This window comes from Genypterus blacodes, unplaced genomic scaffold (assembly GCF_046128005.1).
Source record: "Genypterus blacodes isolate CSIRO-AG114 ecotype Tasmania unplaced genomic scaffold, CSIRO-AGI_Gbla_v1 ptg000007l_1, whole genome shotgun sequence".
Taxonomy (NCBI): Eukaryota; Metazoa; Chordata; class Actinopteri; order Ophidiiformes; family Ophidiidae; genus Genypterus; species Genypterus blacodes.
The window spans coordinates 4,979,221-4,997,524 of NW_027466821.1; the positions used below are offsets into that span (position 1 = coordinate 4,979,221).

At 41.1% G+C, this 18,304-nt stretch overlaps 1 protein-coding gene across 1 annotated transcript in view; it reads left to right on the forward strand.

Annotated features, from left to right (window-relative positions):
• Nucleotides 1-18,304, forward strand: part of ccdc146 (coiled-coil domain containing 146) — a 37,150-nt gene that overhangs the window by 12,662 nt on the left and 6,184 nt on the right. Inside the window, exons 2-17 of the mRNA XM_076153160.1 lie at nucleotides 917-999; nucleotides 1,894-2,109; nucleotides 4,503-4,560; nucleotides 5,665-5,747; nucleotides 6,610-6,703; nucleotides 6,819-6,892; nucleotides 7,660-7,887; nucleotides 7,978-8,067; nucleotides 8,904-9,000; nucleotides 10,127-10,219; nucleotides 10,693-10,860; nucleotides 11,151-11,239; nucleotides 12,201-12,365; nucleotides 13,067-13,142; nucleotides 13,233-13,381; nucleotides 13,509-13,737. Coding sequence (XP_076009275.1) covers nucleotides 917-999; nucleotides 1,894-2,109; nucleotides 4,503-4,560; nucleotides 5,665-5,747; nucleotides 6,610-6,703; nucleotides 6,819-6,892; nucleotides 7,660-7,887; nucleotides 7,978-8,067; nucleotides 8,904-9,000; nucleotides 10,127-10,219; nucleotides 10,693-10,860; nucleotides 11,151-11,239; nucleotides 12,201-12,365; nucleotides 13,067-13,142; nucleotides 13,233-13,381; nucleotides 13,509-13,737 — 1,992 coding nt within the window. The remainder of the gene's footprint in view (nucleotides 1-916; nucleotides 1,000-1,893; nucleotides 2,110-4,502; nucleotides 4,561-5,664; nucleotides 5,748-6,609; nucleotides 6,704-6,818; nucleotides 6,893-7,659; nucleotides 7,888-7,977; nucleotides 8,068-8,903; nucleotides 9,001-10,126; nucleotides 10,220-10,692; nucleotides 10,861-11,150; nucleotides 11,240-12,200; nucleotides 12,366-13,066; nucleotides 13,143-13,232; nucleotides 13,382-13,508; nucleotides 13,738-18,304) is intronic.

Consider the following 18,304-nt stretch of genomic DNA (forward strand, 5'->3'; position numbering starts at 1 on the left):
GGTAGTTACTATGATGTGTGAACCACTTCCCAAGATTTTTTTTCTCCCTCTTTTGAGATTGAGGATGATTGATTGTCAGGACTGGTGGTGATAAGGTGTTCTGATAGAGCGGCATTAGCTGAGGGACAAGATGTACATGCATCAGAGGCTGAGCTTTCCTATATTGGCCATTCCAATACAAAATAGCTTTTCTTACAACGGCAATGGAAATTTCATCTTATTACAATAGAAACAAAGCCATTTGTGTCAAAAAGTTATGACTGTTATGACATTTGGAACTCTTGTACAGCCTCTGGTGATTTAGTTTTCAACTTCTGAAACTTAATTTTGTTGCTAAACAATATTACCAAAGTGCTCACTGGACAGAATTGAATGTGTTTCCCTAGCAATACTGGCTTATTGAATATTCTATTGCGAAAAAATGGCAACAAGAGATTTGCCAGCCTAGGATATTCTATTAATATATTCAAACTTATATCTATACATCTCTTGGCCATATTAGGAATTCTATGAGTTTAGTCACATTTAGAATGCACAATTCACTTTTTATGGAGGGAACACGTACATTAATCTTCACGCGCTTGTTAGCCAGAAGGTCCACTTGATCTGTGTCTCCTTTAGCGCATCACATTTTACAAACATATTGACTGAACCAAATAGTTTAGGACTAATGAGATCCAGCTGCACCTTGGAACAGAAACTGTTACAATTCAGCCACTTGACGAATTTAGACACTTTTGTCTGTAGTCTCTCTCCTATATTTCTATTTATATATATATATATATACTGTATATACTACTTGCAGTTTCTCCCTGCATACTGTCAATTATAGTAAGCACTGTGCAGAAAACATTTTGCCAGGCATCATATCTTAAAATGTTGTGATGAGTAATACTACTGTTTCTCTGCACCTTAGCTGATGTTCGTGGGGAAAATCAGTGCAACCAAAGTATCCAGACTGAAAGCAAGCTACAAGCTTCTCCATGACACTCTGAAGAGGTATGTTTTCCTGTTTTCATTAATGCAAGAAACAATATCTACACTTCTCTCACATTTGTGCATATTGTAGAGCTGTACTCGACTGCAAAGATGCATAGAGGACAGCACAGTGCAGTATAGGGAGACAGCAGATCCATGTTAATCGGTTGTGACAGCAAGAGTCTGCACAGGGGAGGCGTCCTCAAAAGGTCACAGACTCCTGTTTTCACAGACTGTGGGAAAGCATGGACGTAATGTCTATGACATCACACTGCGAAACCTCTATTTGGTGTTATCACTCCCAGTCCCCTTTGTCAGCTAGCGCAGCCAATAAATCTGAATTTGAGCAAAGGCTGGGGAGCATGGGTGCGTCTCCACTAGTGCACAGCAACTACTGCACTACAACTGACTCTGAAATTCCTGTCTATCAATTTTGAAGACTTCCTGTCTATCTTAATGCATCCCTAACATACTGTGTCTGATATGAAGACACTGTAGTGAGGGAGATTATTAACTAATCACACCCTATCTTTGTGTAATCAAGGCTAAAACTCTAAAGCCCCTTGAGCAAATTATGCTGCAACATTCCTTAGGGCCACAATACGAAGCATTGGATAGAATAACAACCTGCTGCATGTACTGGTGATTTGGTTTTCCAAGACTTACCATTAGTTTGTCGCAAAATGTGAAATTTGTCCTGAGAGGAGTGCTAGTGGAAGCGACAAAGGATCAATGAAATGGGGAAAAAATGCAGTCCCTTTGGAGCATGAACATGCACAGCAGAGATGTGTTGTATGCAGCATGTTTTGGCATGAGGATGGTGCCAAACAAGGACCCTAAAAAGAAAAGCTGTCGGCATCTGAGGAGCACAAATATGCAGTACACGAGAAAATGTTTAATTGGTTCATCAAACAGTACCCAGGATTCTGAGATCCAGCTCTTAGGAGAGGCGAAGAGGCATCGAGCCAAGCTGGAGAGGCTGCAGGTGGATCTGCAGAAGATGGAGGAGCAGAGCACCACTGAGGAGCCAGACACTGAGGTCAGCACCCTGAGGAAACAGCTCCTGCAGGTCTCCAATGAACTGAAAGCAGCTGAGGACACGGAGTACAAGACACAATACGAGCTGGAGTGGTGAGATGTCTACACACAGACACACAGACACACACACCTGCCTAATCATTATGGCAAACATTCAAACCACTGACAGTTTCTATCCGATCCAAATCCCCAGACCCGTTTCATGTTCAGTTTAAATATTTTGACAAGATTTAAAAAGTTTAATGAGTGAAAAATTATTCCAGGCAGATGATGTCTTCACTTTGCCAAACAGATACACTTAAAACTACTTAGAAGGACACCAGAGACACAGGCTTCTGAGAGGAAAACACAATATATATTGAAATGGTGAAGGGAGAAGTTATTAGATTATGCATACATACAGACATATACATAGGCTAACCTATACATACATAGAAAGATACTCTGCTAGATAACAAAGCAACATTCATAAGTTTTTACTCTCTTGAGAGGAATGTGATGGCAACAGTATCTCTCTCTCTCTCTCTCTCTCTCACTCTCTCTCTCTCTCTCTTTCTCATTCTCTTTCTCTCTCTCTCTCTCTTTCTCTCTCTCACTCACACATAATTATTAGCACTGTGCACAAGGGTTAGGGTTTGTGTGTGTGGAAGCATTTTCCTATACATCTGAAACTAATTGTAACACAACTGTCTGGTGGTTTGGTTGGTATGTGTTGTGTCATTGTCATAAACCGGGGCCATTTCGGGCAAACGTTTAGTTTAACAGAAGTTCAAGTGCTGTTTTGTTTTTGTTCTTAATATACCGCATTTAACGATCAGAGCTCTCTTTCCTGCAATTGACGTCAGATCTGTGAGGTCGCTCTGTATCGCCTTGTTTTTCTATCTAATACTTTCCCTCGGCCCCCACGGGTCTCTTTTCTCATTATTACCAATTTTTCCGCTTTTCTACTGCAGCTTTCTCTTTTCCTCCCCCCCCCCCCCCCCCCCCCCCCACCCCGTCCGCTCAACACTGCGATCGAGGTGTCCGAGGGGTCAGACACACCCATGGAAAAGAACAAAATAACTCAGGTCTCTCTCCAACCTCTATACACAAACTCTACTTTTCAAGGGCCAAAGAGAGGTTATCGGAACATTGCTAAGCAACGTGACAACATAAACCTGAGAGCACTCAAAGATCACATACCACAACAATTACCAAGGCTCCCTCTGAAAATGTTATTTTAATCAGAGAAAATGCTAAAGTTGAAATGCTCACATTAAATCTTAATGGGGGGGCACAAATACCACATTCCTGATCATACTTATTTACTCAACAGCTTAATAGCCTTTTAAGCGTATCCTCAGCTGTCTTTTGGCCGTCTCTCTAAGGACGTACATTTGACTCCGGTTCATCTCTCGTCGCAGTGTAAAACTACTCACAGCACCATAAACTCGCCACCATATTACGAAGATATGATCCGTTCCACTCTGTGTTTTTATGCAGAGCACACATACCGAGGCAGAGTGTTGCAGGCCCTGCAGTAATTGAAATATTAAATGAAAACCTCTTACAGAGCATTCTCTGAGGATGCGGTAATAGACAATATTAGACAGTGAGTGTGCACATTATTTGTGACAGCTGTTGGTGAGGCTATCTCTGCATGCTCTTGTTCTTTTGACGTTTCCTCTGCCTTTACTTAATGTTTTGTCTCTTATCTTATTTTACACTCTAGTTTTACAATGTCCCAGTCTTCCCTTTTTCTTGTCATCTCGTCCCCTCCGGCCTAGTATCTTTCCCTGTTCCCTTTCGTCCTCGCTCCGTCCTCTCTTCCCTCTTCTCTTTCGTCTCCTCATTTTGTTGAAATGGCCAGGGAGCTAGGCAGTCGGCATATGACAGACAGATGCTCCCCATGCAAATGCCGTATCACTTTAAAAAAAGCTGTTGCCTCCTTTATCCTCAGCCAAACAGATACACAGGAATTCAGCACTTTTTTTCCAGTCACATATTTTAGCATTCATGCAGTTTTCCACGTATATCACTTCATATCCAGCATATGTCAACGTGTCAGGGAGATTAATATTGTTCGCCTTGGAGACGTTCAGCTCTACACTATATGCTATTGTAAATTTTTCCAAGTGACAGGGCTCACTTGAAACAATTTCATATGAACTTCAAATATCAACTTTTCATATCAACTTTTGAAAATGGATCTGCCACAGGGAGATGAAAGATTAATCAAAATGTGATTGCATTTGCAGCTTTATACCATGTTTAGCAGTTTGTGTGTGTACAGCTTTTTATGTACGTCTGGCATATTGGTGCTTTTTTTCGCAGCACAAGTTAACTGCTTACTTTCAATTACAGTATAAATTTCACTTATATTCACTTTAATTTTTCATTTTTATTTTTAAGCTCTAAACCGATTTTTATACACATGTATTCATCAGTATGGTTAACTGCTGCTCTCCTCTCCTCTCCTCTCCTCTCCTCTCCTCTCCTCTTTGCAGTCTCTGGAAAGAGAAGCAGTGTCTGGAAAAAGAGATTCAGGTGCAGCCTAAACCCGATGTAAGTTCCATCATTGCGTCATTCAGCTCTAGTTTCAGGCTTTTACTTTATGCCTCCAGCCAGATTTAATCCCTCTCTATGAAAATGTGTCTCTTGACATTTTGCCGTGCAGACATGATTCCAGAAATAAAGGTTTTAGGTAATACCGGGTTGTTAGGCGATAAGCTGTTTCATTATTTTTCGACTTTAGCATGAGAATTGAAATTGTGTCGTCCTTTGTCAGTGCAAACAATCAAAGAAATACTGTAAGCTCAATTAAAAGAGATGCAACACTATGCACAGTAACTTAAGAGCGAGTCGTGTACTTCCCCATTGTTATTTAAACAGTGTGTCACTTTAGACCTCACAGCAAGAAGTGTGTGTGTGTGCGTGTGTGTGTGTGTGACTCTAATGTGACATTAACACATTCCTGGGGGAGTAGCTTTCTTTCTCTTTCAAACGCAGTCAATCATGATTAAATCATGGCATGAATTTCATCACAGAGCCCTAACATAATTTTTTTATACCAGACAAAAACACACGACTGCTCACATTTAAGTCATTTGAAGTTATATTGATAGCAGCTGGCATGGTTGCAGTTTATTACCTTCACGCTCATGCTCGCAGGGTGTTGTGACTTTGCTTCTGACCATCAAATGATAAGGAATGTCTTTTGAGAACCACACTGGCTCTGGCATGGGAGCACTGTTCCATTATTCACATTTGTTTCACTTAAGGAGTAAAATACTGAAAGAATAATGCTTTTGCTCTACAGCTATTCAGGCTTGTTGATGTCAAATTAACACATTCTGTACCAGAAGCAGAAGAGTTTGCTAATGAGACAGTTTTCTGTCTGTCCATGAAACTCAGTTAGACATGAAGTTAAAGACAGTGAGTAGGAATGAGGCCAGAATGTACAGGGTGTTTATCATGCTCATACACACCCCTGCCCACACAAAGCAAATGCTAAGGAACTGATTCTGAAGTTCTAGCACCAAGATAAAAACAAAGCTAAAACTAAAGACTGTGTTTGGTCCGTGCAACGCGAGCTCAGTGAAGTTCTCATCACTTGTCTGAAAGTCTCTATGTGTGATCTAATATTCATACTGCTGCTGATTCCTCTAGGAGCTGGAGAATAGAATGAAGGCCCTGCAGGACAAACAGGAGGATCTGAGCAAAGAGGTGAACCAGAGACGAATGGAGGTCAGGTATTTTATTTGACTTTTATTTTATTTTTTAGTTCTTCTAAGAAGTACTGTGTTTATCCAGGGGGAGTGAGGTAAACACACAGCACGGCCCTGTTTAATATTCATACAGACGCACACATTCACTCTATGGAGCCACCTGGTACAATCTCAATATTCATCCCTGAGCAACTCCACTGGAGCACTAGAGGGTTGTGTTTTTGATCATAGGTAGAAGCGCATTTCTCATTTTGCACCACCATTAAAAGTATGTTAGCTATTATTTTGAAGATTATGAGTTCGATCATTTGATTCATCATAGACATGCCAATATTTTCTCCAAAGTCCCATTCTGCTTCATGAAAAGAAATGAAGAGAAATGGTGGTTGTATCATTTAAGCAGGCAAAATTCATACTAATCTTTAACCTCTCTGGTTGTGAAAAGTACTTTTTAATAGTGCATACAGCTGTACCAAAGCAATCTCGCCCTTGAGAGTATCTGGTAATGACAACACATTCCTATCATTACAGTAGCTCTCCTGAGTATCTAATACTTTGACATTTCAATTTATTATATCTGAGAATCTAATCTTTTGTGCAAACTTTAGCTGTTTGAATATATAACCATACATGTTATAGGAATTAGTCAAATCTGTGTTTTCATTGTTTGCCAGCTGCTACGAACATTACTTTTCCCTGTCTATTCCATCTCTTTACGACTCTGTTTTTGTTCCTGTCTTTCCGCTCGGTTCAATTCAGTCCTGCTGTTAAACAAGAGGCACAGCAGCCGAACAGTTAATCAATATTTTTTTTTGGTTGATAAATGTTTTGCATCCTTCCCTTGCATTTATGTATGTATGTGTGCGTCTTGCCCTCGCTCTGGCAGAAGTCTGACAGAAGACGTGGAAAGCCAGGAAATGCAGATATTGAAAGAGCAGAAAGAGCTGGAAGACAAGAAGCAAGTCGTAGAGCTCAAACAGGTCCGTGTGCAAGAGTGTGCATTGTTCACAACACCCACACACACACACACACACCGTCGATAACTTAACAAATCACCCTGCTTGCTCGCTCATGTGTGTGTTTGTGTTTTACAAGGCGGAGAAAGCCCAGCTCATCATGGTACCTGACCAGCTTTTCAAGGAGACTAAACAGATAAGCCTTAAGAGGGAGTAAGTGTTGTTAACCCTCAACCATCTTTGTCAAAGAAGAGCATGGAAGTCAATGTTTCAAACTTTAAGGGAAGAGAACCCCAAATATCAATCCACTCCCTGATTTAGTATGATTTAGTAATTTCTCTTCTCCTCTTATAATCAAACTGGATTCAGCCCTCACTACAGAAAGAGCATGTCCTGCTAATTCTTTATGCTCTGTGTAAATATTCACAGAGGACCAAAGAAACAGGTCAGCGATGTAACCGTATGTGTAACGAATGGGAGCTGAATATGGAATCCGCGCACGCTTTCAGCTGAATAACCCTGATGTATTCTTTCATCAGAATTTCTACAGTAATGATTACATTTATCCAAGAGTTTTAATGCATCAAGCCTCTTTCAATTGAATACAAATGATGACCTTATGCATTAGGCATTGTTAAGTAATATGTAAGTGCTGCAGTAGTGAAAAACCTTTTCATCATGGGTCCACTTACAGCCTGTTTTATTCTTATTATATTATTCATTATTTATCCTAAGCAGATCCTTTGCTTGCAAGGGTGTCTATCTGAGCTATGATTCGCGTTTTGATGTTCACAAAACTGAGGAATACTTGGGGCCCTATGTGAGAGATGGATGAACATGATGTTGTTTAATAAGACATGCACTCTTAAAGTACTCTTCTTCTCTTGCTTTGGTGATTTTATTCTTGTTCTATGTGAGCCTTACTCCGTGTGTCGCCTTTCTGCCCCTTCAACACACACACACACGCTCACACACATCAGAAATGCAATAAAGAAGATAGAAGCACTGGATGAGGAGATCTCAGGGATGGAACACCAAGTGAAGGCTCTGGATGAGCGTAATCAATCCTTCAAGTTGAAAAGGAATGAGGCGATGAAGGAGCTAGAGGGTCACAAGGAGCAACTAGAGGCCTGTAAGGCAGAGTGCAGACGGCTGCTAAAAGAGCAGGAGATTAACAAGGAGGAGGAGGCTGTACTCATGGGGAACAGGTATTAGTCACATCCAATTAATACAGACACTGAAGTGAAATAAACACCTTGAGAGAACATTTTGGGTTTATGATGTCTTTTCCTCACCAGAGGTATCCTGGAGATGAAGATGCAAAACATCATGTGTGACAGGAAGCACCTGTATGAGAGCCAGTGTGTGCAACTCAGGGAGAAAAATAGGTAAAATATGATCAAGCACGTACAAATGACTGTTCCTGCATATCAATCCACCTGACTGACACGCTGTATGTGAGGGCTGATGCAGTTACGCCTGTAAATCTAAAATACCTTACTTGTCAGTACAAACAGCTCGTGTTTTTCGTGACAGCTGGCTAAGTTGCTCAACTCAGACAGATGTTGGCTTGTAATCTGTCTGTGAAGGCTCATCTCATTCATCCAGGTTGAAAGAAGTGTTTCAGACGTTTCACCTTCTTACTTGTACTGGCATTTATTCCCATGTGGGGGAGGCAGTGGCGCAGTGGCTCAGTGGGTAGTGCTTCCACTTGGGAACCGGAGGGTCGCCGGTTCGAGCCCCTGCCGAGGTGCCCCTGAGCAAGGCACCGAACACTCAATTGCTCCCCCCTCTGCGAAGGGTGGTAATGTAATGTAAGTCGCTTTGGATAAAAGCGTCTGCCAAATGATCGTAATGTAATGTAATGTAATGTGGCAGACACATCCATCACCATGATGCGAACATGCAAAGTTGAAGTCTAAAGAAGCCATTTGGGTCATTTGTGTCTTCAATCTAAGTATTTCAGTCAACTGATTGACCTTTAGTGTCCTTGACATGTTGACATTAGTGTTTTTCTTGACACAAATTGAAATACGAGTTCTTACAGTATGAAAAACTGTGTCATGTTATGTCACGTCATTAGGCAAGAGCACATTTTATGATGTCCATTAACCCAGCTCAAACCAACTGCAAACCCTCATAAATCTTCATAGAAGGATCTGAAATGAAGGCTTTGGGTGCTTTGGGTCATACAATGGTGATACTATATATTGTTTCTTCATAGGCAGATGCAAGCCCTTAAGAGGATGGAGCATGTACTGACATTGGCCACTGAGCAGCTAGAAAACACACAGTCAATCTTCAATGACCTGCAGGAACAGGTAAGCCCCGGTGTGTGACGTTGCGGGACATCTCCTCATTTTTCTTTCAACATTGCGGCTTTATTTACCGATAAAGTCAAAACTGCAGAGAGGGCGGAAGAGAGGCGGGAAACGTGTCAGCACTTCTCACAAGCACAATAAAATGTGACAGGAACTCGCTATTACACTCTGGGGAATTCACATATGAAAGAAACGCTAAAAAACAAAGCCATTCAACTGTGTGACTCATTCAGCTCGGCTAATCTGACAATCAGAGTGACTTTCATGAACAGTTACTCAACGAGAAGGCTAATTAGATCTGACGGGATTCAGCGGTCTATGTCTCTCCCACAAAAATGCCTCAGCTGGAGTGGGATTGATGGTTTTAATATGCACACACTGTAAACTTTACACTTCACCAGGGCTAATAAATACCTTACGTATTGATGGTATGTATTACTTTGGAGCTAAGCTAAAATACATTTAAACCCCCTCCATTCTGTTGATTTAGTTTGACTCTATTTCTGGGAAGTAGCTTCTTCTTTTTTTAATGTATATGTGACATGGTGCAGTGTTTCTCATACACCTGTACAGGAGAGCGGGCCGAGCCTGCAGAGAGGTAATCCCACCGCCTGAAGGAATTCATTTTATTAGTTTCAATGAACAGTTTCAGTATCACCGGTGCAAACGGTCTTGGGGAAACTTTGATATATAGTATTAATTATTTCACAATCAATGTTTAATGTTGGATTGAATATGCAATCTCCGGATTTGATTTGAAGTTTTATAATCTTCGTCCTAGGCCCTCTATGTTTTGTCGTTTTCTAGTTTATACGGTCTAATAGAATACAATTAGGGAGACAAATCACAATAATAACACATTTTACAGCATTTAACAAAGATTAAGGAGTGATTTATAACTCAGGAACTGTGGATAGTATAAATGGTGTTTTACATCACCGTCAGTTAAAAATCTCATTGATTCTTTATGATGCTATAAACTTTCAGTGTACTTGTACAGCAGATTGCAATATTATATACACACCTTTTGAGATTGTGGTGCTTTGGTTTCCCTTGGCTGTTATTGTGTATTCATATTTTAACGTAATTCTGATTTTGACTTTTATTATCTGACTTCACGTTACAGATAGACTCTGTTCCCAAAGCAGATGCCAGCATTCAGAGGAGGATGGAGCTTCAAAAAGAGGTTGAAGCTCTTAAAATCAGCTTTGAAAAACAGGTGGGTATGTGATTCATGTTTAGGTGCACAATCGTTTAGTGGACAAGGAGTTGACACAGTGTAAGTCACAAGTCTAAAAGCGAAAACTAGCCACTGCCAAGTTTAGAATGAGTTCAGAATTTATAGTATATTTCCTTTTTGTTGAGACTGTGTGAAATAGATGTTGATACAACTTTTTGTGAGTTTAGTAGTTGCTGTCTCCGTTTGGAAAGGCAGAGAAATGGCAGGGTTTTGTTCACCACCACATGATTGCGTAATTAGGGTAGATGAAACTTTAATGTTCCCCTCGAGGAAAATAAGTAAATCTTGCTCTTTGCAGAGGATAACTTTGATAGCCCAATCCATCTACCTCTCATTAGGCCTTGTAGTGTACTTTGCTGCCCCAATCTACTGTCAATAACACATTAGCTGCTGTCAAATTTGTGCCATGACAATTTTTCAAATGAAAGATTCTTCACTGTGTTATGATCCAGCAATCAGTAGCAGATCAGGAGACTAAGAAAACGCAGCAGAATTGGACAATTCAAGAGCTGCTGAGGGAGTCCAACCGTTTCAGAGAAGAGCTACATAACCTCAGATGTCTGACACAGATCAAAGCCGAGGAAAGAGGTCAGAAGCACCGTGAGCTGCTGAGGGCTGAGGTACAACACACGCACACATAATGGCATTTCCAACAAGGGCACAGGTACATTTGATCCGTTTTAATCAGTCATCAGTGAAGCATGTAGAAATAGAGTACAAGTGGACATAAAGTAAATATCACGTTTAAAAGATCGTCAATAGAGTCGATACACACATTCACACACACACACACACACACACACACACACACACACACACACACACACACACATACACACACACACACACACAGAGAGAGGGAGGGTGAAGTGATGATACTGTAGTTTCACCTCTGTAAATCTATCCACAGCAAATGAAGCAGCAAATCCAGTTGGAAATGAGAGAAAAAGGCCTGGTCATCATGGAGCACAAGAAGCTCAGCTCCATGTTACAGCACAGGTAGCACCGGTAGTTTCTATAGTGTCTCAGTTTCTCAGTCACAAAATGCTAAAGCAGGTGTTGTATTTAAGGGATTTGGAGTGTAGAGAATCTGTATATGATATATGATGTGATATGAAAGGCTTCTACGTTTTATCGAATCTATAGATTGAATCACTGTGCACTGCAGATTTGATTTCCTCTGACTGAGAAGCATCTCTGATATCTCTCATATCCCAAATTCTACCGTGCCACCATGCATATTTGACTTTACCGTCTGCTCATGAGTGTGAATATGCTGAATATTGCTTCAGTTTGTTGGCTGATAATAGTTGTTTTTCTGACTTGGACCGTGACCCAGGTTCCTACAGTCATAAATGCTTTAACCTACCTGGCACCAGGCAGGTAGAAAAGGCTACATCTGCCCTTCCTGTCCTGGCACTTGTTCCACAGTTAGATTATGCACGTCTGATCTTTGAAATCGGACTTCAGTGTCCCAGGTGTGTAGTCAAAGTCTGCAAGGCAAGGGCATTGTTCATCCGAGACTGAGTGCGCTTCTACACAGCCAGAGATTCCACTGTGATTTGGTTGTGCTTGGCACTGAATCAGCCCCTGTTACTGTATCCAGTCGAGCATCCACTGCATTCAGTCACTGTGGCTTTAAGAAAGGGCAGAAGGATAAGTCAGAATTTTTATTATTTTTGTATATCCATTTTATCACTGTGTACAAAAGCACATGTTGAGGTATCATGGTAAACGCCTTAAAAGTCTGAAATGAAAGATCTAAACATCAACCATTATCTAAACTTTCTATGGATATGTTTGAAGGAAACAAACATTATGTACCCTTATGCGGCATGGCTTCTTGTATAAATACACAAGCTTGCTGTAGATGTAAGCTATTAAAACAACAGAAAACACAGAATAATTGCTGCAGATACCAAACATACAGGAAATGCTGATCAGTGCTTTTTCCCCTCAGGATATCCCAATGTAGGAAAGTGTGTGATTTGATTATGGAAGAGAAGAACAAGTATGTCGGGCTGAATCAGATCGCCTCACAAACGATCACAGAGTTGATGGAGCAGATTAAGGTCTTGGAAAATGAGAATGAGATCCAACGTTCCATTGCCATCAACAAGGACAGGTACTGTATAGGCCTGAGAGTTTGGCGATGTTATTTATGTTAAACATTACTGGAGAGGCTCTACCAAAGAAGTTGAAAAACAAATACCACAGTATTATTACAGTTATTCCATTCCTTAGACATTCAGGAACATAAATGACTCCCTAACCACTCCCTTAATGCAGAGTGCACATCACCTTTCCAATAAGCCCTGAAATATGGAAATACTGAGTAGATCCAGGGTTACTTTTGGCAGCCATCATTTGTCATGAAGATGGGAGCATTGGATTATAAAATGAAGTTGAGAATTGTTGATATTTCTTCCCGTTTTATTGAGATACAGGCGGTAGGCAAAGGAAGATTTTCCAGTCTAACGCAATCCAATCACCTTGGATATAGTATAGCCTTTGCGAAGGTTAGAATGTTCAATTATTTAAGACTGCATCAGAGAGATTTTCAAGGCTGTGTTGTAACGCATTGAAATATATTTGAAATTATTATTTTTTTCATCTGAGGGATAGAGAAGCACCCAGCAGCTGCGCTCCTTCAATGCCATTCATTACTCTGAGAAACAGATTAACAAACCAGATTGTTTGGATTGCCTCCATATCTTGAGAAATTAATTCCTCACTAATCATCTAAATTTGAGTGATCTCTGATGTTGTGTATCATTTTCTTTGTGTATGTGCATATGTGTGTGGAACTGGGTGCATCCATTCCAGATCACTCACTAAGGCACATATGAAACTCAGCCATAGCTGCAAAATGAGGGACAAACTACGCAATGACATCTCCAAGGTCTGTTCAATCAATCCCTGCTTATGGATGGAAAAACAAAACACCTAAATAGTGACAATTTCAAACTGTTTGTCCCTCAACTTGTTCTAGGTCACCTGGAAGCAACGTCAAGCCAGTCAGGAGTGTGAAAACTATAAAATGGAGTTGGTGAAGCTCACACACATGATGGACCTCCAAGAGCAGGTGCTTCTGGAGGTTAACAAAAGCCATGAAGCAACTGTACAGCGCCGCAACCTTCTGTATGTTAGAGTATGAAGGAATCTTTTAGAATCTTTACAATCTGAAGCTATCACTTTATTTTAATTCAAGTAGAGGATTTAAACTATGTAAAACTATTTGTTCCCTGATGTGTGTTGTCTCCAACAGTGGCATTCAACTCCTTGAACTTGAAGAGGTGCTGTTCAACTATTATGAAAAGGTGAACATCCAGGAAGCTGCCATCGCCAAAGGCAACATGGCGCTGGAGATCCTGGAGAAGGAAATAAGAGAGCTGCAATTAGCCACCAATGAGGAAAAGAGACAGATACACCTGAAGAAGAGGGAGGTGCCACTCAAGAAGAAGCTGGAGGAGGAGATCACCATGCTGCAGATAGAGGTGGGAAATTCATCCGCATACTTCCAGACACAGCAGTTTTCATTTCTGCCTGAAAGGGCGGTTTGTGAAGCTTCTGCCAAAAATGTTCTGTCGCGTTCTGCAAAAAACTATAAGCGCAATAAACACTCTCACAGTACCATTGCAGTAACTTCCCTTACAGGAGTATCCAGATATATTTAAGTGCCGAACATCTGTGTCCCTCCTGACTCCTAAATAAACACAGAACATAAATCGTGTCATAAATCGAATCCCTCCCAACCATTTTAAGCCCGTTGGGTGGATGTCTCTCTCTCTCTCTCTCTCTTACCTTGCCATTTTTGCACATGCACAATGGCACACAAACACACTCGTAAACATTTTTCCTCTTTCCTGAAAGTCCCCACCATAATCCACATCCGACTCCTCATCTCTCCTCTCTAAACAAAACCCTGGGAAATAACCCTTTGTTAGCCATACATCACATATAAGAAAGCCAGCCAACATGAAAGAGATAGATAGTTTGACTGTTATGACTCTCCCTCTGAAATCCATTTCTAAAGGTAAGACGCCACGGTATGAAAGAGAGAACAGACAAAAATTCCTTTTGCTTTTGCTATCAACTGTTTTAATGAGTTGTTTTTCTCTTCTTGTCTGCTGGAAAGAGAATTGAGTCAGTGCCAAAACACAAGCGAGCACGCACAGATGCTCTACCACCGATCCACCACCAAGACCTTTACAACAATGTGGGTTTTATCCTGCTCCCTACCCGATCTTTGATCAATTATAGAAGTGGTGTTTTCAGAGCCCAACGTGTCAGTTCTGTCAGCATGGCAGACGCACACATGTTCAGCAACTTTGCAACACAAAGGGCATGAGAGGAGAAGAAAGACAGGAGTTGAGAGAGAGAAGCACTGACATACACTCAGTCTCTGTGCCAGTGTTTGCGCCGTGGGACTGGGTGTGTCGCTGTACTGGATCAGTGCGACTGGCTTTGACTTGCTGTTGGATGACGCTTCACGAGTCTCGTGGTCGTTTGGATGAACGCAGCATTGGAATGGGCTTCATCATGCGCTCCCTTTCAAGAAACGCCCTCTCGTCTGTGCTTTGTGTTCTGTTTTCCTTTCCTGGTATTGTTTTTTTCCCTGTTCTTTCATGAATCAGTGTGTTTTCTCTGATGCCATTCTTAGGTTGTATTTCTTTGTAAGTAACGACATCTTTCACCATCTCGTCTCTCTTTTCTTCCCCTAATTTGTGTGTGACCTTCCATGCCTTTCTCTCAAAAACTCCTTTTTTAGCATTGTCATCATCTATTACTCCAAATGTCCTCCCAAACAAACCACTCACCCGTTATTGCTTGATGTTTTTTTCCTCAGTATAAACAGCAAACGATCTGCAAATGTACTGCTTTTTTTGCAGCCACCCAGGGCCCCTTTGGGTGCATAAAGTGTCCGGATATTTCCAACAAGTGAATCACAGAAGTGCCTCCTGTTGTTGGAGGCTCGCCAGCTAAATTCACTCTAAGTGTGAATTCAATCTCTATGCGAATTCAATCTCAATGCGACTCCCCTGCTGTCGATTTATCATATATATTGTGTATTTGTATTCATCTGTGACCAGTTTATCTGTTCATTGCAGATGGACCCCCCCCCCCCCCCTTTGATGGGAAATTTTGACAAAGATAGATCAGGCCATCTGTGAGACTATTGAAGTTCAATATACTCTAAGGCTTCCATTTGCTCTGAGTAATTTTAATTGCTGCAAAACAAACAGAGGTTGGTGTAGGATTCTGAATTCGCCACTTGTTTATGAAATACCGGCACGTCGACACCACAAACAAGCGTAATCTCTCACACACTCACACGCACACACACACACACACACACACACACACACACACACACACACACACACACACAGGTGCAGACAAATGAGGAAACACACCGAAATCTATGCAGTGTCACACACAATCTATGCATACAATATCTGATTGTTGTTGAGCGACCCTCTAATGACTATATGGCAACACTTACAGCGCCTACAGTGGCACAAACATACCACCAGGGATCGATTTATGTTAGACACACGCACACAAACACACATGCAGACACACACAGAAATGAGGAGAGAACTATAACAAGGTGGGGCTGATGTCTCGTGGCGGAGTCATATTGTTTATCTGTCCCGCTTTAAATCTCTTTCTGTCCTGCCTGGAACTGATTACCACTGGGAAACCTACCATGTTTCATGTTTCAATTGTTTCTGCGTGTGAGTGTGAGAGGCTTATCTAATAATGCATCTGTAAGTACAGTATATAAGTCTGTTTTGTTATAATGTCTTGCCTGAACTTCTCACGTCCGGAACTCTCCATCATTGGTGCACCCTCAGCTCTAACCTTCTTTATTTTTCCTCCAGATAGTCTGCTACCTAAATTCCAAGCAGCATTCCGCCCTCGCACTCAGCACGTTCGTAGGAGTTTCTCCCTCTTGCGCAGCTTTCAAATTCACGGTTCAGATACCAGTATTTCACAATTTATGTCAAAAGAACAAAAAAGGTTTTAGGCCAATGCGCGCCACAGAACTTACTTTCTGCATAAATTGAAAACCCCAGGGGGATTCAGAGCGCTGGAAAACAGAAAAAATGGGAATTCATCAAATGCTGATGGGTTTTAGGACCGCAGAGTCTAAAAAGCCAATAAGTAATGCTAATACAGTAAGAGTTTAGACTGGGTAGAAATAAAAGATATACACTACTATAAGAGTTTCCTGTTAGTAGTTTCTTGCCTGCGTTATAATTGATTTCACCGTTTGAGAGATTATTTTGTAAGTGACTTATGGTCCTTATGAGCCTCCTTGTTGTGTAAGCTGCAGACAGGAACCAAATAACTCCTGTATCCTGGTAACACAATAAAGATGACAAGTTTTTTGCCATCAGCCCCCAGGATTTTAGACAAACCAGCCTGGGGATTTACCATTATGCCTTTTATAACCCTTGACATTTATTCCTGTAGTATGCCTCTTGCATTTTCTCAAAATGTCATCGCGGCAGCTCCTCTCTTTATGTTTTTATTTGTCACCGTGCTCATCGTGGCTTATGAGCACAGCTTGGGCAAGGTGAAGCCGCTCATGTTTTGCGAGGTCGTGCATTCGTTATGCTCCTTCACGGTCCTCCACAAATCCACTTCAATGGTTAGTGGCTTTCAGTCAAAACCGAAAGAAAAAAAAATATCACCTCTGTTTGACATCGCCTGCATGAATGATAAATCATCATAAATCAGAACTTGTACCCAGTGAGCTACTTTCAGAATATTGTGTATTAATGCAACATTGTCTATTCCTCTTCATCCGTCTGTGTGTGTGTGCTCCTATCTGGCAGAGGAGTGCTGGGAAATTGGTAAGAGCATGTTTGCTCTCTTTTATGTCAAATTTGTTGCAAATTCCAATATTTGCTGCACCTGTCAGATGTAGAAAACACAAATAGAAATCACACCAGCTTAACTTCTGTGCAACATCATAGTTAATTGGAATGAATTTGATCGGTTTGAGTCATAACTTCATCTCCTAACACACTGCAGATCCAGATCTACTCCATTCCATGGTAATTAACCTTTGTTAACCTTATTGTAATAAGGATTCTGTATATAATTTACCGCTGTTTTATTTTTCTTATCTTTTGATTGTGAGGCACTTTTAGGATCATTTTGAACAAGTGCAATATGAAGCTGTCATTGTAGCTGTAACCCAAGCAGCATTTGAATTATGTAAATTAGGTTCAACTTGTATTCTGCACGGATGCTGTCACATGTGCATGGTTTCAATTATTCATGAGCAAAGAAATAAGTTATTCTTTGAGTGTCAAAGAAGCTGATAAAGAACAAAAAAAAGAGATGCAGGAGAGAGTGAGACGCCAACACGGAGACAGATGAAGACGGAGGGTGAGACGAACATTAGAGGCAGGAGGAGGGTAAAAAATGTTAAGAACCAGGGCGAAAACAAAAAAAAAGATTGATTGAAGTGCGGCGAGAGGGGAAGGACACTGACAGAGATGTGTTGTATCTCATCGATCACGCTGTGTTTAAATGACTCAGGGTGGTTATATTTGAGGGGAGAAGCGCAGAACACGAATCAATCAGAATCATAAACTTCTGCAGATTCTGAGGTCACCCGACGACACTCTTACCAAAATGGCTCTTCTGAGTATGATGTGCGGGAAGTAGAGTTGTTTTTCCAGTCATGTGATCAAAGACATACCTGGCTTTCTGAAAAATACAGATAATCTTAATCTTCACACTTCCCTTTTTCTCACCACCCCTGTTTCTCTACCGATTTTCTTTTTCTTGTCTGCTTTCACTTCCCGTCCGTATCTCGGTCACACTCTCATCTCACTTCACACCTCACATTTTTGTCTTTCTACTTATTAGTCACTATGTCTGAGTAAATCTGCCTTCGGTCGTGAGCTTGTTTGATATCTCCCACAACACTTTGGGTCATCTTAAACTTGAGTCATGTGACGTCCACTTTGCAGCAGACTGTCTCTGAGTCTCTTTTAATCAGACTCCCTGTCGGTTTCCATGAAAACGACCTCATTAGCC